Source organism: Hydractinia symbiolongicarpus, chromosome 5 (assembly GCF_029227915.1).
Source record: "Hydractinia symbiolongicarpus strain clone_291-10 chromosome 5, HSymV2.1, whole genome shotgun sequence".
Lineage (NCBI taxonomy): Eukaryota > Metazoa > Cnidaria > Hydrozoa > Anthoathecata > Hydractiniidae > Hydractinia > Hydractinia symbiolongicarpus.
The window spans coordinates 22,789,506-22,814,758 of NC_079879.1; the positions used below are offsets into that span (position 1 = coordinate 22,789,506).

Sequence of the window (25,253 nt, forward strand, 5' to 3'; positions counted from 1 at the left end):
ATTAACTGCCTTGTCTCAACATATCCTAACCATTATTGTAGCTACCTGAATTAGAATGTTTTTATTTCTTTTCCTCGGCATCGCCATGTTTTTTTTTTCTGTAAGTCGTTGTGCCCACGCCGTTATTATTTACATCATTTACAAACTTGTTTCTGGTGTCCTAGTTATATTATACAAGACTAGGCAGAGTGCCTAAAGTCGAGCCGCACAAAAAGTTATGGGTATATAGTACATCAAAATAGTACATGAAAAATAGTAGTAAAAAATTATCAACACCAATTATCAACACCATGAAACCAAACTTAGCTTTCATGCGCATATAAGGTACGATCATCTCTATGGTTGTTCGTATAAACCCTTTCGAATCACACATGTACCCAATATTAATTGAATGTTTCAGCAAATCCATATTTTATTTATTAAACCCATATTTATATTTATTTCCTAGCTTAGATTATTCCTATCCTTACTGCAATACATTCGATGATCATGGTTAAGTACATTTTGGGGCCCATAGCACCTTATACACAACCGCTTGATTTCGTGCCTATTTCACACCAGTTACAAATCGGAAGTTACATCTGCAAACAACAGAAAATCGGGTACGAGAACATCCGTTGAGAACAGGGCTTAACCCTGTTCTCAACAGATTTAAGGTTTTCCAGTATTCCCACGTACGAAAAGAGCAGGGTACACATGGAAAAAAAATACTCGTCAGAAAACTTAAGTATAAAACATCTATATAATATATATAATATATACACAAAAACATTATATAAAAAATCTTTGTTTTTTTAAGAAAAACCTTTTAATACATCAGATATATTGGGCATAAAATGTAAAATTGTCATTCAAAAATTTCCCTAAAAAAATTAGAGAATTTAGATTAACCTATTCATTTTCTAACTTGGTATTACTGTGTCACGTGTCAAAGGGGACGCTGCCAGTACTACAATGTATGGAATATTTATTAAGACTATATCAATGGATCACTTGAGAATATATATGCTAGGAATGTCTATGCATGTGAACAAATGAACAACGGAAGTCTAAATTTTGAAGAAGACCATTTCTAAACACTACAGTAGGAGCAACTGCAAAAAAAACTTGACTAAAAAAGTTGGAAAGACCTCGGTAGTTTAATTAAGAGAGCGTTAAATAGAATAAACAATAATTATTCACACAAAGGTTATTTTTTCATTCTGTCTCCCCCGTATTGTTTCGCCTTTTAGTAACTTTCCTTTTTCGGGTGTAGGAATAACGTTCGACTTAAAAACATTATCATGGGAAACAGAACTTGATGTCGATTCAAATATATCTTTTAAACGATGAACTTCGCTGGCCCTGGGCGATAAATCGTACTCCAAGATATCAACTGAACCCAGTCTGTCGATGGTTTTATTTTTGTGAATGTCTAACCTCAAACCGTTGTCGTTTTCTCGTAAGTCATTTCGCGTTTCGGAAATACCAGTCGGTTTTGGTGCTGTAAATTTTGACAATGAAGGAATTTTTCCATTTGGTTGGACGCGGGAGGTGTCCAACGTAGATGGTGTTGAAGCTTCTGAAGTTAAAGTATTTTCATTCTCTGGCTCTTGTATGACTTCATAGCCAGCTACTTCTAAACCGCGCAACACATCGTTCTCGTTAAACGTGCTAATTGGTAGTCGTTTATTTGACGGTAAAGTATTATAAATAGATTGTTGTTTATCACCACCCTTCAACTCGCATTCGTCAAAGCTGCGAGCTCTATCGCGATAGGTCCATGGTATTAAATCAGACGTAGGGAACTTATTAGGAGTGGATGTATAGCTGCCTGGCGAAAGCAGATCAACGTCTAATACATCCGGATCCTTGTTAGATGCTGGTGTAAACGGAAACGGTGAAAAAGGCGGTGCAGAATTTTCCTTGCAAACTCTTTTCTTTATATGTTGCTTTATTAATGCTGGATCGCTACGTGAAAGTTCAAGTAAGGTTCCTTTATTGTTTTCATTTGAGCAAGCCCCGTTTACATTTTCTCCGCTTAAAAATGTTTTATCGATTAATTCGCGATCAGGACTCGATAGCTCCTTCCAACTTCTAACTGAGCAAAGACTTGGTCGACCACTATTTAACGAACTGTTCAGAGAAAGCGAAAGGGAGAGATCAGATTTTCTAAGAATGGGATCACCCGAACAAAAGTGACCGACGTTTTCATCAATAACAACTGGAGTCGCTGGATAATGACTAGCCCCTCTAGACGGGCTACTTTGTGCTGAACTTGAGTGAGTAGCAACAGAAGTAATTGGCTTGCTACGGACTGGAGATGGCGTGCTAAAGTTGGTGACTTTGAGAAATTCCGGCAACTCGATGTCACGTGTTATCATTCCACGCTGGTCATCTAATCGACCACTCTGTGATTTTTGAAGGACTGACATTAAAGCTGTAAATAAAAATGTATATTAGATTTTGCGCATAAAACCTTGTGGAAAAGTTCGGGGAACTGAAAATCGAGTTGTGAAAAAGTACCTTAAGGAAGCAAATTAGTTGCGAAAGAAATTTTATTTCTTAGATCTTGCAGAGTATATTTTTGCGGATGTTAAAGATTTAATAAATTTAGTATTCCGTCTAAATCCGCAAAGTGAAGTTTCGCAAAAAATTTTTTTCTAAAGTATGCACGTACCACTGGCACCATCATCGTCCGCGCTTCTCGTCCTGCCAAGAATCAAATGCTTCATTTCGTTGCTAAATTTCCGTGACAGTTTTTCCTCGCTCTTTAATTCCTCAGCCTTTTTGTGAGTTAACTTATCTCGATCTACGCGATCCAACGAACCCCGCCTATCCCCTTTATGTTTTTCATTTTCCTTGAAACTATTTGTGCGAAGCCTTCGAAACGATGCTCGCAAATCCGGCATTGGTGGCTTGGATGCTGCATCTGAATTTTGTTTCTCTAAAACAAAGAAGAATATGCACAACATACCTGTGATACAACTTGAACATGACAAAAGTATAGAGGGATATAAACCTAAAGACATTACCTAGTTTCTTATGTGAGAGCTTTGTAACGATTCGTTTGTTTTCGACACCAGATATGGGTAGATCCAGAGAGAGATTAGTTTTCGAATTCATCTAACATAAAGAATTAGTATAATTTACTACAATATCATCATGGAAAACATCAAAGCAAAAATACATACCACGTGCACATTGTAGTAATCCAAGTTAAAACCATTCTTCTTCATCACTGGATGCAGAACGTCACGTAAGGTTTTGCTAGGGTTCGCTTTAATGCCTACCGATCGACCGTTCGGCAAGTCAAATCTAGAACAATACGGAGGAGTGAAAAAAAAAATTAAGCAATGCAAATTCTTTAAAATTTCTCTTCGTTATTTAACATGTTAAAAAATTCACCTGAAAAGAACTCTTCTTTCTAAGAAGATGACATTATCTTGCAGTGAAGAGATGCTGCTATCAAGATGAGCGATCTAAATGCGAAGTGACAAAAAATTGGTATACAATTCTCATTGACAGTCCATTGTATATTTTTAACAAATTAAATAACGCTCACATGTTTTTCAAATCCAACGGTAACATCAAACGTTTGCAACGCAATTTTTTTCTGCTCGCAAATATCTTGCAGACTTTGTTTAATAGTTTGGCCATTTTCGGCGACCACCATCGTCGACGTTCCGTCAGGTAAGATGACACGCAGGAACGAACTTTTGGATTGTGAGTGCAGACCATCCCACAGCTATGAAGGAAAAGAAACATTGTCAACATCCAAAACATTTCCTCAAACACAAAAATATCATGAAATTCAAGTAAAAACATTACAAACCTGCGCATCTTTCGAAGTGTGACCATTATTATCAGGAGACAACAATCCATTCCTTCGAAACGCTTCTTCCACTGTACCAAGAGACGATGATCGATCTAAATTAAACAGATTAGAAATACTAATAAAGAAACTCAGATTTCCTCTGCAGATGCCACTCCTCCGCACAACGTTAAATGTCCATTGATCATGTGATGTTACGCTACAGAATGTACACTCGTTCGTGCCAAGTTAACAGTGGTGTCAGTTTCTTTAAAAGTCGCACATGCACAGTTCGTATTACGAGAGTGGGGAGGTAAAAGGAATGTTTTAGTCTGTCAGAAATTGATTTAATGAAATCAATGTTGTACAATAACCTTTCCGTCTGTCAGGAACTGGTGACTTCGTCGTCCGTCCTAAAAAAGTGACAGATTGTCGCAGTGAATAAGGTTATGCGTGTTGTTACGTCGAGTCACTAACGCCTAAACTTATCTCACTTACCTAAAAAATTTAGTAGGTTCTTTTTCTTGTCGTTATCATTAGCACTGGTCTTTCCTTTTTTCACCCATGCAGGCTAAACGAAATAGATATACCATGCGTATTCTGATCATATACATATTTATCATACACTTCGCATGTTTGCACTTGCTCTTCATTATTACTTTATCTATTAGCATTTTTTAAAAAGGAAGGAAGGTCTTGTTTTAACAAAACTGTTATACCAACAAACCTAAATATACTGGGCGAGGTGGGCGGAATCCGCTCCCCACTGTCGTTTTTTTGTAAAAACTCTTTTTTGGTACGCTACATGGCTACTATACTTACTGAGTTTTCATATTAGAACTTGAAATTTACAAAACGACTTTATTTCTTTAAGAGGAATTACCCTGCAAAGTTCGGGACACGTGATTTTCTGGCAATTTTTGACTTTTTTTTATGCAAATTATGTAAAAACCGGTAAATATGTTAAATAGGTTTTATTTGGCTAACAGAACTAAGAATAATTTACTTGACAAACCTTTTTCCTTAGCTCTTCATCAATTTCATCTTCAAAAGGGAAAAGACGATCTTCAGTCTCGGCTTGCAAACATTCTTGGTACAACTCGGACTTCAGGAAACGATTATAACTGTCAAACTTCATCAAGTGAAACACCTAAAAACGGAGGATGCTGATGTTATACTTTCCGATTGAAATATGCTTTCCATAACAGGGGTCCCATAACAAATTTATTTTCTTTTAAAAATACGAAAATTAGAAAATGTTTTCTTTGAAATTTAGGGAAATCAGTGTGATAACAAATAGTATAATTTCGAATGTAACATATTATGGGAGGGCTCTACAGTACAGTAACACTTATGTTAATGCAATATATAAAATAAAGTTGATTCAGATAACGCAACAAATGTGAAACATCATAGCCTCTAAATCTAAGACATGAAAGGGAAATGATAAAAATTTAGGATAAGTTACTTAATTGAGGGTAAAATAGGAATGCGCCAAAATATAAAAGTTCAGGAAAATTAGGAGTCCTGCCAGGGCAATGACCGAAAAAGGGAATTTCTACCTGCTCTTGAGGTATGGTGAACATATCGCTGTGTGGTGTGTTTAAATTTTCTTGAGCTTTCTTCACTGCAGCTTGATTCACATTCACAAGGTATGGAGCTTTTGGCGACAAATAATTGCGGTAAATATCGTTTGCAAGTATCTTCATCTGAAATAAAAATTTGATTGCGTGACTTGTAAACTTTAAAAATACATTACAAAAAAACAAAATATGGTTTTCTCCCATTCTCTGAATTGACTTTCCCCCGGACATGGCAAGAATATTCTCAACAATCGCATTTTATGTTTAGTAGCTTTTTCAGTGATTCTCAAGTCCAATAAAAATAGTTTTATTTTTTTGCAGAATTTAATATTTGCGCATGTGCGTTACGTGAAAACAAAACTTACACAAACACTTCGTAAATTAAGGGATTCAACTAAGCAGGTTACCTTCTCTAGATCTTTAGTCAGTTTGAATCGTTCGCAAGATATCCAAAACAAAACATTCTCCTCACTGAATTCTTTCTTCAAGAACTCCTTCATAAAGAAATCACAACAAACCATCAGTAACTGAATCTAAAGATAGTTTGAAGAACCGATACAGAATCTCACTTACCTGAAAACAACGCACACCCACTGCATCCGACAACAACCGTTCGAATGAACGAGCCCAGCCTTCAACTCGAGTGGTCGGCTCATTTAGTGAAATTTCGCTGGACGCGCTTGTAAGACTCAACCGTTTCACATTTTCGTTTGTGTCTTTGCGTTGTTCTAAAAATCAAATTGGATACATTCTAATTAGCTATTGTGTTCTATACGACCTGGAAGTGAATATTCTATTTATTAAATGTTAGTAGCTTTAAAGTATGGCTTAAAATGTTTTAATATTATTAAGTTTACATTATTCTATAGATTAAGATGTTAGATAATTAGTCTAATTAACCTGTTACTGGATCGTCTTCAATAAAAACATCGTTTGCACTCTCATACGCATCAACATTTTCACTGGACGAGTTCCAAGCAAAAGTTGTAAAATAATCACCATATTCTGCACAAGACTCCGCGTACTTAATCTCAGCACGTATTTCTCTCAACAACTTCTCAGCCTCGTATTGGATGATTTGCTCCTCTGTCAAAAGAGGCGGACTCCTTTTTGGTGGTTCTCCTCTTTTTTCATTGCTCTCCATTAGTAGACTTTGAAAGGTAATTTCATTGGAATACACCATTAGGAAGGTGTACAAATTGCTAATACTCAGTCTATTTCTTCTCACAAGCCGATTACTGAACAAGCTTTACTTGTACACTTCCTTCGATTTATTCATTCAACTTTTAATTCTTTATTTAATATTTATTTATTTATTTTATAACTGCAGACTTTTTTGAAAGCTGGAATATAAAGTAGATTGTTGTAGCAGTTCTTGCTTTATGTAATAAAATAAGAAGCGTGTAGCGTGGATAAAATAACAATGTAACCATACCCTAACACAACAAAGTGGAAACAGTTAAGATGCAATAAACTAAATATATACAAAGTGTTCTGATGGTTTATGTATAAGGGAAAAATTACTATTATTTTTTTATAAGAAACTAGTCTATAAGAAAATTCAGGCTTAGAAACGCCAAAACTTCAGCAGCCTGAGAAAGATAGAAAATGACGTTTACATATATCAAAGCCTTGTTCCAAACCTCAAAAAAAAATTAAGAATCTTAACATTTAAAGTCCAAATTAACAAAACTTTAAGCAACTCTAGGCTCAATCAACATGCTTAGATTTCTTATAAAAAAATATGTGTATCTTAAAGACAACTTCTTCAAAAAGTAAATTTATTAATACTTGATGAGCAAGCAGAAGTAAAAAAAAGTCAGAAATGACAACAGCATCATTAATCACTCACACTACATATATGGCACAATGTCAACATCTCTCACAAAATATACAAATATAATAAACAGTTTGTACGAACAACTTGAGTGACACTACAATACTAATTTATAACATCAAACTACGCCCTTTTAAAATGGAAAAGACTTTTTAAAACCAGGTAAAAGCAGGAACTATAGTATTTTATCACTGCAAAGACTCGTTATAACCAGGTAAAACCAAGAACTATTAGTACTTCTAAAGACACAACACAACTCAACGTTAAAAAAACAAAAACGATTAAGTCTTCAGTGTTTTTAGAATTTTATTTTGTACAGATCTTCAAACAAAGTAGAAATAAAATAGCCCAAAGCAGCAGTTGTTAAAGAACAAATTAAAACTGTCTTTTATGTACAGGAAAAAGGAAGCTGTGATCAAAACATAGTAAGTTGTAAGATCTCATCTTTTAATGAAATGTTAACAACACACGCATGTAAACAAAAAAATAAAAATAACCCCCCTGTAATAATGATATATTTTAACGTTTTTATAGTATTAAAATAAAACACAGGGGGAAAGAGTAAACAATTAAAAGAGCTTCGATTAAAATAAACCCTTAAAATGAACCGTTTAATATGATCATCAAACAAATTCAGTGGGATACTATAATAACTGATGTCTGGGTAAACAATGACAAAGAAATGAGCTATTCAGTTTTTAATGTAATTCAATGAAAATAGCCATAAAACACTTTCGCTATTTTTTTGTAGAATTTTAGGATTTATGACATCTAGAATAATTACAAACGTTAAAATAAAACACAGACCAGAAAGTCAAAAAGCTAAGCCAAGAAGTTTATTATATTTACAGTTCTATTTACGCTTTTTTTATATAAGAATATTTTTTTTCTCAATTTAACATGAATATTCTAACTTTTAAAAAAAATCCTTTTTTTTGCATACTCTTAGCACAGTTAAGATTAAAACATCAGAGAATGCAAGTAGGTGTAAAAATCACCTCTAAGGTGCAGTTGTTGAAGCATCCCAATATTGACAGACAGAAAAAAAAGATTTTGTGGGAAAATACTTAGCACAACCTGAGAAAAGACATTTTCCATCAATAATTGGATACAGTTTTATATGATGTTTTGTGCTTGTAATTTATTTAGTTCACAAGTAAAAATTCAAGATGAGCATAATTTTATTGTATTCTCAACTTTTTGCCTGATTTTATCTTGAATAAAATGATCTTTTATTGTAATTCTTATTAAAAGACTTGCATGACAAATTTCTCAGATGACCTTGTCACAGAGATAAACATAACACATGACATGATATACATAATAAAGAAACACAGAAAAGATTTTCACTAGAACTTTCACACACGATATTGACACATTAAGTTTTATGTTCAGAATAATCTTGAGTGTGTCCTAAGCACAGTCTTTTATACTGCTGAAAATGTCATACGTTTTTAGGTGCTATTTTTCGAATAAAAGAAACAAAAATAATTCCAAAACTTTGCAGCAACATACAAATTATTGATGATGTATATTGACAAAAACTGAATGTATATAGAAACCAGGTGAATTTGAAAAAGATAAACAAATTCAAGAGCAAATAACACCATATAATAAACAAGATGAATGCAATATTCTTTACAAACAAGATAAATGAACTATATACACTATTTTTATAACAATGACCTAAGCACACCAAGGACGGGATATCTCTGAAAATTATAAGCATAAGTGAAGCAAAATCTTGAATTGAACTCTAGGAACATAAGTATTTGAGGCTTATAAGTGCAGAAAGAAACCCTTTTGAAACATAGGAAAGAACAGAAATTCGACGTGAATGTTTATATTCCACATATGCGTACATCTTCTTATGTTCTGAAACACTTTTTGGAAGTAAATTTAAATGTTGCCAAATAGTACAAGCATAAACACAGTAGGCCAACATTATTCATACTGTAAGAATATTTTGAGACTAAACCACAAGCTTTTATAGGTATACTGAGACTGAAAATATATACAATGTGCTTTTAAATTAAGAACAAATATATATCACAGTTGGAGGAAAATAAAGAAAGTAAAAACAAGATTTTATTAGCGTGAAACAAAAAAAGTAGAATAAAATTTATAAAGTTTGTAAAAAGAGTTGCATGGAATTTTTGCTTTAATACACTTCAGTATAGAATGAAGCTGTATAATTAAAAAATGAACATCCAATTGGGCTATCATGTACTTTTACTTGAAAATAGCTTACAAATCAAAATAGTATGCATTTTATCCCTTTCCCTTATGCGCTAAACGTCAACATAAAAAAGTATTCATTAATGTCGATCACAAGCACTAAGCATAAGCTCCTGTAAATTGTACACAAGAAAAATCAATTAAAATGCTTTCTTCAAAAGATTTATTTTTCAATGTACGAAATATATAAACATATGCCAAGGTGGCTTGCAGCATACATTTTTACCCTGAATCCTCTCTTAAAACAGAGAACTTAAAGATCACGAGGAGATGTTGCTCTTAAAGCCTGTTTAACAATTGTTTTAAAAAATTTTTATTAATAATAAAAAACTCTTGTCATTCTCAAGATATTCTCATTCCAAGTTATTTAAATTTAATTATGCCGCTTAAATTATGATGTTGAAGAATAGCAAATTTTCTGTCATCAGTATTTTTAGATATGCACTCAAACATTACCAATGCACAGATATTATACAAGCACGGTTCTCTTTTTTTGTTTCAGGTTTCTTACATTTTTGCTGACAACCGCATAATTTAGGATCCGCACATTCTTTAAAAATCAAATTTTCTAAAAAAAGATAAGGGCATATACAAGCTTTTTCACAAAATTTTATTGAAAACCAAAATGAGAAAGCCAAGTTATTTGGATCATTGGCGAAAATTGGGAGAGGGAAAGATCATTAGGCATAATTTTTTAGGCTAATAAATTCAGCTTCATAATATCCCTTACTGATGTCCCCCCCCCCCAAAAAATAATAATAATTAATACTGCCTTTACAAAAAGATTATAACAAAGACAAAAGAAATACACAAGAAATGAAGCAATCATTATAAATTTATACACAGTTTATTGTGTATTTTTTATCCATCTACTTGTTTGATCACTGCCAAGCTAGTGGTTTCAGTTGACATCAAAAAAGCATGGGAAGAAACAAGAAAAAACATCAATAAAAACCATGGATGCAAAAGTTGCAGCAAGGTTTTAGTATCCTTTGCATGCAACACATTATTGGATTAGGTATGACTTTCCACAAATTATTTACTCTATGCATGTGTCTTATCCACAAATCTTTCCCTCCATCATATGCATTATTTACTTATATATTTATGTACTTATGGCTTGATTGCAACTAATAATTGTATTCCAAGAAAACAGAAAAAATATCTTGTTTATTTAAACTCATTTAACCTATACGTCCTAATAAAAAAAGGTACATTTAAATATAGAAAAACAGAATAAAAGTAAAAAATCCAATAAACAGAACTGTGAAGAAAAGTAAACAATAAAAATAACAAGCATAATAACATAGGGATGTAAAACATAAAGATCTTCTCAACGGAACACGTGTAAGAGTTTTTAATAGTTTATAAACTCCTTTGTTTTGATTACACCTGAATATAAACAAAAACTTCCATCCGTCTATGACCCACCTGACCCTCATTAAATGTACAACAAAAATACTTTCGGAACATCTATGTTATGTATACAAGGACTCCCTCATGTTCTGTCCTGCAAATATTCTGCATGTAGCCGTAAAATACTTTAGTTACAGCGAAAAAATCGTGTCCCCATTTAAAACACTTTCATTCAAATTAACTTTACAGCTAACTCAATTAACATCAAACTACAAAGTTGACTTTCTCACTCTTCCTTGTTGAAGTAAAAATGACAACTTATTTGACAAATGAATTATTTAAGAAATAATTCATGCTCTCTGAATTAATTGCATAATGTCATTGAATAGCGAAACATTGAAAATATCAATAAAATACTTTAGTATGTTAAAACATTTCCAAACTTTCCAACGAATGTGAAAAGATATTAAAATCTGTTTAAAAGTTCTTCAAAACTTTCTGGTTACATCAACAACTTATTACAGAGTTCTTAGCCTAGCGTTGTTAGGAGTATAAAAATAAGATGACATCAGAACTAGCTAAAAACCCCAGAAAAACAACATCGGAAGTGAAACGGGACGTCGCCGTTGAATCCAAAAGCGAAACGGAACGTCTAGCCACATAGACAGCAAGTCGAAGAGTTTCACCTCGACAAACAAAAAAAATTCTCAAAGAACAAAAAAAAGTAAACAAAAAAAGTGGTTATAATATGCATATAAGAAAATAACATCTTGTGCCAACAAATTATTCATGATACGCAATTTGCATAATTTCTCTTCATCCTCATTTAATAAAAGCTTCCTACAATATCACGCCTTTTAACGAAAGGCTAGCTACAAACACATGCTTCCCTTTTCCGTTTTTACAACTTTTTAATTTTCGAAACATAAGTACTTCCCACTAATAAGTTAAACCTTCACTTATTCTCAGCTAAGCACATGTTTCACCACCAACCCGTTTCGTTTCTCACTTTCTACAAAAAACTTTATCTTAACCTCACGCCTTCTCTCTAGTAAAAACGTATCTTTTTCTGTATATGTTTCACATATTACGAACACATCTTTACATTAATTATTAATTAGCCACTTTGACGTACGGAAAACCTTAAATATTCAATGATGGTCGACCACAAAAGACAAAAAAAAGAACATCCAATGAGCTCTATTCTATACCAAGTTTTTCTTCTGTTGTTTTCAACCTAGCGACCACCATTATGAATAAAAAAATTTATAGAGACTGCGAGAGCAAAATAACTATTACCAGTCGTTAACACAAGCATGCATCAAATATTCAACTCAAACTTATGTTAGGCATGGATTTTCATTAGGCGACAGCGTGCACTCCATCATGGTTTCAAATTTCTGGCAGTCAAACAATTTATATTTTACTACATAACAAGAAATAACATCTGCGAGTGAGGCAGTTTGTAATACTTTGTACTGTGTGGGGATCCTGGTTTACGTTTTGCGACTGAACTAGAGATTTGTAGCGATTAACTGGTAGCAAATATATTAAATGAATAAAGAATAAAAAATGAATGAATGAATGAATGAACGAATGAATGAGTGAGTGAAATTTAGTCAATTTAACCTTATTTTTTACCTATAGTCAATAATAATTTCATTATTAAATTAAAAATAATGAAAATAAAAATAAAATTTACTTTACCCAAAATACCCAAAATGAGTGAATAAATGAAGGTGAATAAATAAATATGACAGAATGTGTAAACAACAAATGAAACAACGATCAATTTTTTTTTCTTGCATTAAAAGATAAAACTATTAAATTACGGCTTACCAATTAATTTTACTTTAATTTTTTAATTTTTATTTCTAATATTTAATAAACATATCCTGAACACTAAAATCATTGATTACGCAAAACTAAAAAAGAAAAATATATAATGCACATAATAATTTACACTAACATTATACAAAAAGTTTTCGCGGTGAAATATATTCTCGTTCAAGACAGGCTATTGGCACTTTTCATAAAAGTTAGGCCTATAAAAATCGCTAAACTTAATCTCCCAAGAATATTTAAATGCGTTTTTCAGCAATTTTTAAATTGCCATAACAATTGGATTGCGCAAATGGAAGTCGAGACAAAGATTTGGAAATATCTCTACTCGTCCCAATCGCGTTGGCGAAAAGCAAAAAAGGCCTCGCAGTTTTTAAATCTCTCATGTAAACAGAAAACACTTGTACGCGAAATAACTCATTTAAGCGATGGGCGAAAATTACGCGCGAAAAAGAATATAAAAATTAACGCGAAAATTTCATGTGTACATTTGATTTGTCATTTTAATTTTCATGTGGTGAACGTTGCAAAAAAGTAATAAGCAGACTCACCATATCTTAGCGTGCTTGAAGGTGTTTCCTAAAAACGAATATATATATAATATAACGAATATATTAAATTTAAAACATATATAAGTAAAACCATTTTAAAAGGTTTTTTATGTCAACTCTCACTCTCACTCCTTCTTCGTGATCATCTCTCATCTCTCCCTAAATACTCTTACTCCAACAGCCCTGCTCAACATTTCGTAACACCCCACCTCGCCCTGCGCTGGAATAAATTTCTAGCAGGTCACACATAAGCTACTATAGAGACTGTTACTAGAGACCAAGTCGTCATGACGACAAACCAGTTATGAACAAAGTCAATATGCATAACGTATAACAATATTTCCTGGCTAATTCCATAAACATGTTTTTCCAGAACACAAATATATATTTTTAGGGTGGTAAACATTAAAATGAGACGAAAATATAATCTGAATTAAAAATATCTCAGGTCACACAAGACCAGGTTTAAACACAAGTCGTACAAATAAATTTAATCTTCTTAAAAAGTGTGACACTACCTTACATAACAGCGTTAAAAAATCTGTATCTATAAGACATTTTCTGCGCTGTGCGTCTCTGCGATAATCGCTTCTCATCGTTACCATAATACTGCAACGGAGTGTATTCCAGGCTTTATTTATTTATTTTTTTACATCGACAAGCATAAACAAAAATCTGCATCATATTCCTATGCAAACGATCCTTAACCAACTCATTTAAAGAGTAATTTCAGAGCAATCTATTAACATTAATTACGAACACAAAAAAATCCAGCACGCTTCATCTCTGTAATATAAACACAACAACCGTAACGCGATGTGTAATATTTCGTAACAACGTTCATTATAAGGACCAAAATTAATATTTATGAGTTTTTTACGAGTTTGTGATTTCACCTTAAATGTCTTTAAAAAAAATTGCTGCAGCCATATCTAAAAAAAAACTTTCCGAAGGAGAGTGATAATGTTGAATCGTAAGGTCTTGGATACCAAGAGGAAGTTACCATTAAAAAAAACGCACATAAAGAAACAAATTATGTGAACACTTTTCCACTTATCAGCTTAATAAAAACATAGCGATAAAAAAACCCAAATTGATGCTCTGTAGTTATAAACGAAAGAATGATGTAATCTTCTATTTTTATGACGTTGTAAATGGATTAAAAGTGTGATCCACAGCAAAATGATGGTTGGTTGAAAAAAACATCCAAATTCTTTGCATTGTTTCACGAAACCATTTTTTATAACAAAAGTATCTTTTTACACTTCGCATGTAAGAAAATAAAATAAAGACCGCTAACATTTCGTCACTAACACAAAGTTGGGTCAATTTTCAACCTCTAAAAAAGAAAAAAATAGTCTAAAGTTTGCTATAACATTATTTAAAAAGAACACTTGAAAAAACAACAACTTAATATTAACAAGATGCTATTTAGTAGGTCGAAAATTTGATCAATTTAAACTGAATTGTTTTACCTATAGTCAATATTAATTTTATTATTAAATTAAAAATTATAAAAAAATTTACTTCACTAAAAATATTATTTAGCTGTTTAGGAAACCTCCTGCAAATTCTTCTTCATTGCGTACCTTAAGTTCCAGGTAATTTATTTTGTTATTTAGTATCAAAAAAAAGTTTGTTTTTTTTTAAAAATGTCTGACAATGATTCAAAAATTAGTTTGACGTTGGTTAAAAAGAAAGTCGATTTGAAATATGTGAAAACTAAAGGATCAACCATTAAAAGGAAACTGTTTTAATGAGCAAACAATTAATTTCATCAAAAGATTATTAAATAATGTCTCTCCTATAAAGACTATGACAAAGGGACATTCGACAATAACCTCTGAAACGTAAAATTGAAATTTGAGATAATTATATCTCTATGATATAATTCATAAAAAGACTGCTTTCAACTTTGAAGTCTTTCAGTATAATATTTCAACGATTTAAAAGGACGAATTTGCCTCGTTTAAACAATAGTGTTTTATTCCCCAAAATAATGGCTATTATGAAAATGTAAACCCTCAATAAAAAAAGTCTCTTTTTCTTTCGATTTAGTAAAAGTTGTCTTTACGAGTAAGAATTGACAAACTAAAACTTTCGCCTTGTTGATAATTATAAATCCTGTTTAAAAAGCAATGCGGAAAAATAATGTTCAACCACAGGAAGACGTAACAACATGGTCGCACCTTTATGATCATTTACCCTTTAAAACAGGGAACTACATACAGTTTACGTTAAACACTTTCGAAACCCTTTTTGGAAAAAATGTAACTAATTAACATGTGTAGCTTTGATATAAAAAAAACAGTAAGAACATTCACCTAAGATTTAATAATTTTCACAAGAGAAACTGACAACAGGAGATAAACAGTAAAACAAAATATAGAAAACTATTTTTTAAAACAATTTCTATTTGCATTCAAGGTTTAAACATCTAACAAAGGAATGCCGACATCATCAAAGATTTTCAATTTTTGAATGTTTTTAGAGGGACTATGACTTTGGAAAGTAAATTTGACATATTTTACCATTTTCTTCATCCTCTCTTTAAATTTTATGGAGTGGACAAGTATTCTTTTCAATAAAAACTTTATAATATTTTACTTTTAAAGCGCCTATAAGGAATATAAGTTGGTTTCAATATATTACACCCCTCTTTTGGTCCTATCTAACTCAATGAACCTGCGAATATCAATATAATTTTTTTAAGAATGGGGAAGGCAAGCCATTCTGCTTCATATTTCTCTGGTAATTTTAGATAAAAATTATTTAATAAAACATCAAACTTTTAAGCATGATAAGGGAACAACATTATTTTAGGGTTATACTTAATTTTTTTTGATATGATGATCAACAGTGATGTGAAAATGATTTTAAAGTATTACTTTTTAACTTCGTGTACCTAAAAGTACTTCGAGTTACTTATCATTGAAGATCTTTATCATTATTTTCTTTGCAAGAAGAACCAGAATGAGTAAGAAGAAAGATCTCACCAACCTGCATTGGTTTAAAATGGACGCCACGTCTTAAGATCTTGTTTCTCAACCAAGTATAAACGAAAGTTAGTAGTTCAATTATCATCATTATCGTTTTGTAGCACAAAAAATTATTTTTCCTCTACAAGTACGTAGTCGAATATCACCACAATAAAAACAATAGAGAATCATTGGAATAAAAAAAATTCGAAGAAATCCGTCCAGCTGACAGACATTAACATTCATAAATTTTTCATTCTTTTCACACGTTCATCCTCTTTTCTGGTTTCACGCTGTCATGAACTTTCTTCGTCAACTTACGTTGAAGTTTAATTGCACAGTTTACTGACAATACCACAGGAACATATTTCCTTAATTATCGGCATGATCTCCTTCTGTTGCCATGAAAACGAACGTTCTACGCAGACGTTTTAATATGTCATAGGTACTGCCTTTATACTTACTCAACAGTTTCTCGTAAAAGGAAATCGAAAGTATGATTCTTTTTTTGTGAATTTGTAAAAAAGTATCGCAATCCACGAAATTTTTTACTACTAACTGGCTTACTGCGAAACAGTCATTATTCACTGCATACTGAAAAGGTTTTGATGGTCTGACCATAATGTCAAGATTATGTTACGGAACAACAGCATAAAGCAAACGTCATCTGACAAAATCGATGTTTGTAACAATGAAACTATAAACGCCAGCGCATCTAACCTCTACAAAATGTTTCTTTGTTCAAAGATAAAACAAAGATATACTAGTCGATATACTAGATATACTATATTAAAATAAAGATATACTAGTCGTTAGCCCGTGAAAAAATCCACGGGTTCGCCCGCCCTTTTTATACCGCATTGCGTGTGTCTTGCTACTTGCGCAGCTAAGCTACCATTTTGCGTGACAGATAGACAGAGACAGGCATAAACGGGCATTATAATATAGACTATTTGTTAACCCGTGGAAAAATCCACGGGATCGCCCGTCCTTTAAATTAACCTGTTGCAACAAAGTGGACAAAATTGCATTTGTAATTGGTGTAATTGGAAATCTCAGCTGGTTTTTAACTTCGTATTCAAAGGTGCTACGAAACGATTCAATAAGCTCAATCCCGCAATTTCTAAAGAATGCCGTGTAATAAATAGAACCACATAGATGTCTAAACCTATTTATGAAATTCCTACAATTTTGTTGCCTAGACTTCATATACATTTCTATACAAAATTTTGAAGTTTATTTTTATGTAAAGTTTGAGTTAAAAGCAAGTACCTTATATCGAATAAATCCTAGATGTCTAATATAATGTAGGTGACGTTTTTGTCATTTTCAGTTATATAAGATGCCCAATATGATGATAATTTAATTTGTTGTTTTTGTCCTCAGTGATCATAAACTTTTCCACCGCCATTAGTTCGACTTTCGTGTAAGCCACCAAGGTTGAAAACCAACAGCCGTTTCGTAGCCCCTTTAAAATCTTTGAAAGTTTGCCAAACGTAAGCATGTTTTTTGGCCTAAACAATTTTATCAATAATTCCACAGACGAGAATTTTAACAATTAGGATTGGGTAAATTTGTGTTCAATAATTAGGAGATCTAATTAATGCAGGTATTTTATTGCTGGAGCGTGGTTTGATGAAGCCACAGAAGAAAATACACAGCGCAGGAGAGTTATTACGTTTCTTTCGCAGAGTACAATTTTAATATAAAAAAAGTTAAATCATGGTGTGTTATTTACAGGTTTCATAATTCTGTGGGAAAGACTGGTTATCATCCCCATCTCTGTAATTTGACATAAAACCTATCACAAGTGTTGCACAGGGCTTAACCCTATTCGGTCCAGGGTTTTTCGAATTTAACGACCGCGATCGCTCCTTCACAACTTTTGATAGGCTTGTACAAACGAATGACATTTCGCACACGTGATGAAAGAAACAAAATGGCAGCAAATTTGTTTGGCTTATGTCAGCACTTTTTTGTGACGTCATCGGAAGCTTAAAACTCTTTGGCAGCCGAATAAAAGATATTTAACATATTTTCTGGGTTTTCCAAAAGCCGAATTTTCATAATTTTTGGTAAAATCCTAAAAAATCGAAAAATCGGATTATTCATATGTCCAAAATTTACAGAACAATTTCTCTTGATGAAAAAAGTTGTGTTGTAAGTTTTGTGTTCTAAGGATGATCCTAACAAAGTTTATTACATTTTCCCGAGTATAAGGATTTCATAGATATTTTTAGGTGTAGTTTCACGGAATAGCAAAAGGCTCTGAGAGGTATGTAAAGTAAAAAATTGGCATACAGGTGCCTAATAGAGGAATATAAACACTAAGCATCATAATCATGCAGCATAGCGAAAAAGAGTTAAAATAAAAAGTGGCAGGGTTAATATTACGTGAACAAATTGGACAAAAAATGCTGATGTCAGGATTTTTGGTAATGATGCCAGCAAACTAGCGAAAATCCGAAACATAACTGAGATTTGTAAAGACTTGTATAATTGCTTGGAATTTATTCATATTAATATCACAAACATAAGGCTTGGAATGGCTAAAAAATACGAATTAAATAAAAACAAAGCCAGGTAATATTACTGGTGCTAAAATTTCTGATTCTCTTTCAGATAAAAATTCATTGATACATCGGCAAGTCTTATTTTTAGCGAAAATTAAAAAAAAAAGACCTTTGTGAAAACTAACTTTTAACTGAGAAAAGAGGGAATTTCGTCCAAAAATGGCAGAAAAAATAACTAAAAGTAAAGTCAACAACAAAATTTACTGTGTGCAAAAACAATTAGAAGATACTAGCATACCCTAATGGACTTACAGACAGATGGACGCTAGTATAATATAGATAATAAAAAAAAATCAAGATTATAAAGCCACTGATATTTAGACGGAGATTAAAGTGGAAAAGTTTACTCATAACTTAAGATCAACAATTTCTCTTGCTACATTGTAAAATAGCTTCTTGAAGTGTTTTTTACCCTTAATTCAAATTCCCCTCTCCCCCCGCCCCTCCCCCCCCCCCCCCGCTTCATATAAAACAAAAATTAGGCCGCCCGTATTAGAAGGGAAGGACATCATGTTCAGGCACGTTAAAATAAAGCAAAAGAAGTTCTTTATAAGAACCACTATTCTTCGTATCAGGCTCGTGATTGTGGATTTATTTAAACCTCAATTAAATCTTAACGATTTCTAATATTTCGAAATGTTATAGGCCTCTGTTTCCTGTTAATTTGATTCCGAAAGACAAATTTTTAATTCAAATGGCCCTATCTTTTGAATCCACGAACAAAATATTAACTAAACTTGTGTGTACTCTAGCGCAAAGGTAGGCTAGATACAAACAAAGACTAGATATAAACAAAGACTAGATACAAACAAATTATAAAAACGGTATAAAATATTACTTAGACACTATCTCCAAGAGTACTCCTCAAACATTAAAAGTATGCTAAAACCTACCTTGTATGGATCAACCTCACTCTTAAATGGACTCAAAATCTCCTGTGAGGCAAAACGACGTAGGTTGGCTTTTCGCATAATCGAAAAATAAACATCAATCGAAAAACCGCCATAACAAATTTGCTGCTCCTTTCCTCGAAATACATTTTCATTCCCTATCACTACGAACCACATTCCCTTTCTGCAACGTTTAAGAATAAATAAACCTTTATTATATTCTTCAAAAAAAGAAGAACTATCCAAGAAATGTATGAAGATAAATGACACCATACAACCAAGTTAACTATCTTTTAAAGAACGAACAATCAAACTTGCTTTTCAACGCAAAGAAACACGCAGCTGTTCTTACATTTCTTTCAAATGAAATAAGAAAACCAAACATTAAGCAAGCAACGAAACCCTTGATAAAAACACACACGAAATTTTAGCAGTGTATGAACACATGTTTCCTGCGCTGAGAAATACTTATAACTCTAAGTAAGCCTTTAATTGCTAATTAATATATAACAACGAGCGATTTTCGGTAAGCATTAAAAAAGACAATAAAGCGACGATTGCATCAACTAACCCATTATGGATCCAATATTACATGGAAATTAAAAAAAAAAAAAATCTTACTTCGTCGTAAAGAAAATTGATTTTTTCTTCGTGAGTTTTTCAAAGCGTTCTTCGTAATTTTGTTTGATTTTTAACATATGAGCTTAATAATGTATAAGAGCTTAGTCAAAATGCCCACGTTAAATCAGCCACAGAAAGTAGCTAACAGACACGCCTGTTTAACTACCCATCAAACCAGAAAATTACACAACAGAAACAACTATTGTTCTACGCAGACAAAACAATAAAGATTTTTCGTTTTCCGGGAAACATAATTTTGGTAACAACACGATAAAAAGGTCGTAACGACGGTAACTACGATTATTATATTTCTTGCACATCTTAATGAAAACGTTTATTTGCAATAAAAGTTTCGCAAGCTAGTTTATTTTTGTCACAGTGATAACGTACCGTAAATATGAAATTGTTCTCTAGCGTAGCATAAAAAAAATGGTAGCTAATGTGAAATAATACATATTTTTTTTTAGCAATGGGTAATGGTTATAGTAAAAAGCCGTTCATCCCACTGTGACACTGCTCTAATATTGTTTTTCAAGACTTGTACTCTTTTGGACGTTCTAATTTCTTTACATCGCTATAAAACGATGTTAAGATTCTCCAAAACCTAACAACCGCTTTCCGGTTTTGCACATTCTCACATATTGTTTTTGTTAACAGGAGTGAGGTGAGGTAAGGTGGTATTAGAATCAAATATGTCTCAAATATAACTTTATAAAAATGTTTAGATACCAACTGAATCTGCATTGGTGACGTTCCGAAAAATATTGGAATATCATGATTACGGATATTCATGAACATATTTAGAGTTGGAAGAAATAGTTTGTAAAAACATTGACCTAAAAATTTAAGAAAAATACATTCTAAAGATGTTCTTAGTTTCTTAATCCTGAATGTTCTTACAAACTAGGTTCTTAATCCTTCTAACTTTTTTTCTAAAAATTACTCTTAAAGTGTGTTTTCTTAAAGAATAAAACATTTTTACGCATCCGGTTAAAAAAACACGCATGAATGGCGAAATTAATTAGTTTTACCTAATTAATTAAAAATCAGCGCGTTTAACTTATTGAAATATGATATATAATCTGTTAGCACAAAATTTCAGACAATATTGTTGTCCAATTTCTCTCATGATGTAAATGACGTTGTAAATAAAAAAGAAACAAAAAAAAAACTCGAAAAAATAAATTACTAAATTTGACAAGAATTGAATTAATAGAATGTGAAATAACATATACCTCGATAGGAAAGCAACACCGAACAGCATCAAAACATTTACTTTTTTCTTTTCTCATTTTTTACTATCACAATGAAAACAACATCTGCAGTGCAATTCAAGCCATCACTTTAAAACATCACAGACATTGTACTTCAGCCTACTTATTCTCAATTTGTGGTTGAGTGCTCTGATATTCCATGTGGCTTGTATTAATAGTTTTATTATTACCTACTCAGCTTTTGTGGAACAGATATTCTGAATTTCCACTTAAGATTGCATTAACGATAATAAAAAAAATTCTATGCTGGCCTAATTACTGCACTGACTATACCTTGCAGATTTTTATAGGAACAAACTTTACTATAACAACATGGTTTCAGAGGTGCAAAACTTTAGAACATGTTAAGAACATTTAAGGCTTTGACAATACCAAGTAATACTTATGCTTTTTTAAACTTCGGAAATGACAAAATAAAACAATTTATAAGAATATAGAGTCCAATATAAGAATATAGAGTCCAAAGTTAAAAACACTTTCGAGACTTCCTTCTAGTTGAGTGTTCTTATAGAAAAGACTGTACATATCGGTTTTTGCTGTATTTTAATTTTGTTTCAGAAATTATTAAAATTTGTCAGTAGATTTTATAAAACATACTCTTTTCTTCTAAAAAGTTTCAAGAAAAAAATTTTTCTTTTCTGATTTTAAGAAGTTTCTTAAAACTTTGTTTAGTAGTCAGCACTGATTTTATTATACACCTTCGTACATAAAAAAATGCGTGGTTATATTTTCAACACATCTTACTCATCAATCGATCTTCGTATAAGGAAGTAGAAAGAAAATAAATAAATAAATAAATAAATAACAAACAGAACATTGTTTGTTTAAAATTCTGTTTATTATTAGACCTTGTAAACTTTCGCCAAAAAACACGATAAAAATGAAATCATACGTGCATAATAGAGCGTAAAAAAAGTTGAACATGCAAAAATAAAAATAAAAGTTATAAAATGTTTAATAAAAACGAACACGAACAAAGGGAAAGGAAAAGAACCAGCAATTGTTATCTACAACCTACAAGCTGAAATACACTCCCCTGGCAATACATAAATTATTAAAAAATAACAAAGAATCTAGGAAGAGCTGCCAGAAGGGTTTTTAACATACAAAAAATTGAATGACTTAAAATAATATTTTTTCATGGGTTTAATGGCCAGTAACGCATCTTGTTTTAATTCAATTTTAAATCCATTAATTATTTTACGAGCTAGGGCTGAAATGATTTAGAATTATCTTTTTTGATTTCAATATTATACATGTCATAAAGAATCTTAAAACAACATAAAAGCAGCTAAACTATGTCTGGTTTGTACAAACAAAAGGCACACTAATAAGATATCCACAAACCTTATTATTTCGCGCAAGGATGTAATAACTCACAGCATCTTTCAAGCTTTTACTTCGAAACTTTTTCATTCTCATCAAACCTGTTCTGGATTGTTATTGTTGAAATTTTGCAAATCTCAACAACTCATATCATCAATCCCCCTTTCGGAAGCCTTTTGTCGATTTTAATTACCCAAGAACAAATAAAATAATTTTACTAATGAGCACTTACAAACAATAGGTTGTATAATAAACATTTTTTTAATACATTAGCAATTAGTATTTTAATTAATGTAAACATTGTGATTCAGGTTTTAAGGAACAACGTTAAATACCCCCAATTAAAAGAAAAACCCTGGTAGACTGACTCAAACCTATCCCATAACACAGAGAATACCTGCTTAAAAATCACATCTGAATACGTGTTATGCATTTTCTAGAAAGTCAGAGAGGTAGAAAATGAGTTTGTTTATTTGTATAATTGTTTATTAATACAATTACGGGTATTTTCAAACAAAGTTGGTTGTATATAAGTTGAAACATTTCAGCTAATCTTATATTATTCGATAGGTATTTAAAAAAATGCCTTTCAGTAATGTTATTTGTTATCACAGCAGAAGTTTTAAAAATCAAGCAACCATCAACGCCTCCATCAAAGTATTCTTATGTACAATAGGGAACAGCATTGTTAAATATCACAAAAACTGCATTTTACAATAGAAGGATAAACAGCAGTGTAACAGTCTCTCCAAATAGACTGCCGGACTCATAAACTCTACACAAAATTTAACATCCGTAGATTACATGTATACACATTGTTAAATCTCTGTACTCTTTCTTCCCTGCCTGATATCATAACCTTAGCTTCTTCCTACATCTCCCCTATTCCATGGCAATCTACCAAAAGAAGGTTTCCCACAAGCATATATACCCACAATCATGTGTACCAACAGACCCCTTCTCCGGACATGAACCATTCTTTTACTATAGCCCCTCCTTTAGAATAAAATATGTTTCTATTAAATGTTATTTTAGAAAAACATATTTAGTAAAATGCTTGTCAAATACACAAACCTTTTTCTTGTTTCCTTTCAAAAAGTCCTTGATGTTTTGGTTAGGTGAAACCACGCCCTCACTTCTTCTTCTGCCAAACGTTCTTTTGATGCCAGTAAAAAAGGTTGAGCCATTTTTAGATGTCATCTCAGAAAGATTTCTTGGAATAGATGAATTTCTACTTGGTGCAAGTGGTGGTTTTCGCTGGTCTGATCTCAAAGAACTTGCCAGTAAATTTCTGGAATACAAATACAACTAAAATCAAAACATTCCAACCAGAAAAGTAAAACATATTTAAGATCCATAATTTACAACTAAAAAACTAAAATAAAGATGATAAAAAATAATAATAATAAAATCTATATAATATCAAAAATATAAAGAATATAATTGTAGAAAAAAATAGTTTAAAGGCTGTACGAATGTAATATCCATCTGCTGAAACCGAATTTTGGTTGGTGTATTTACAAGTCATAGGCAGGCTAAAATCTTACCCAGACTGACTACATCTCTATTAAAAAACGAGTCCAGAAAAAGAAAATGGAAAACCAAAAATAACAATTTTGATTCCATGTTGAAGAAAAGATATCTTAAACCAGTATGTTTAGATTGAATTGAAAGGAACCAGAAAGACTAGTCGACCAGAAATTTTAAAAAAAACTCTCACAATAAGTTGACATAAAAACAGGCAAATTTTCTTACCCATTGTGAAGAGAATGGCTTCGTGCAACACTGGCGCATGCTCTAAAGGATATTAAAATAAGAACAAATGTTATTAAAGGGGGATAATTTGACATTATTGACAATGAAAAAATAACATAATATCTGAATTCTTTAAATAACTAAAATGGATATTGCAACTTTAACGATTTTACTGGTTGGGAAATAGCATTGCTATAACTAACCTTGGATCCTTTCTCAAATATGGACAAAAAGCCTCGAACGGTCAAGTCATAGCAGTTGGCATGCTAAGAAGTCGTTACACACACATACGCCAAGTCAAAGAGCTTAACGATGAGGTTTAGAAAAGGAGGGTTAAACCTTCTTGGCCATACAAACAATAAAATTTGCTACTTGCATTTTTTAGCATGCTTGTACAATGAAATAATCCACGTTGTGTCCACGAAATCCGTGGGAAATGAAAATGTCATAACCTAAGTTCACTCTGGCACAAGTTATAAATACCTTTATCTGATCTTGAATTAGCCTATGCAATTACTTCTTGGGGTGAACATCGAAATTAGCTATCTTGTCTCAATATATTTTGATCAAGATCAAGAAGACTTTTTTGTATATTTGAGGCTATTTTAATTTTTTTTTTTTTTGTATACACAAATA

General features: G+C 32.0%; 1 protein-coding gene across 2 annotated transcripts in view; it reads right to left on the reverse strand.

Annotated features, from left to right (window-relative positions):
- Positions 1–718: 718 nt before the first annotated feature.
- The window catches only part of LOC130645436 (regulator of G-protein signaling 12-like), a 32,606-nt gene continuing 8,071 nt past the window's right edge, over positions 719–25,253 (reverse strand). The window contains exons 4-19 of one of the 2 annotated variants that reach the window (XM_057451424.1): positions 24,618–24,659; positions 23,937–24,153; positions 13,201–13,228; positions 5,950–6,104; positions 5,784–5,870; positions 5,356–5,502; positions 4,809–4,943; positions 4,292–4,364; positions 4,168–4,206; positions 3,815–3,909; positions 3,545–3,727; positions 3,388–3,461; positions 3,174–3,297; positions 3,015–3,105; positions 2,660–2,926; positions 719–2,419 (exon numbers count right to left, since the gene is read on the reverse strand). In XM_057451424.1, the coding sequence (XP_057307407.1) occupies positions 1,179–2,419; positions 2,660–2,926; positions 3,015–3,105; positions 3,174–3,297; positions 3,388–3,461; positions 3,545–3,727; positions 3,815–3,909; positions 4,168–4,206; positions 4,292–4,364; positions 4,809–4,943; positions 5,356–5,502; positions 5,784–5,870; positions 5,950–6,104; positions 13,201–13,228; positions 23,937–24,153; positions 24,618–24,659 (2,998 nt within the window). In that variant the 3' untranslated portion in view covers positions 719–1,178. The remainder of the gene's footprint in view (positions 2,420–2,659; positions 2,927–3,014; positions 3,106–3,173; positions 3,298–3,387; positions 3,462–3,544; positions 3,728–3,814; positions 3,910–4,167; positions 4,207–4,291; positions 4,365–4,808; positions 4,944–5,355; positions 5,503–5,783; positions 5,871–5,949; positions 6,105–13,200; positions 13,229–23,936; positions 24,154–24,617; positions 24,660–25,253) is intronic. The other variant, XM_057451425.1, reaches the window with a different exon arrangement.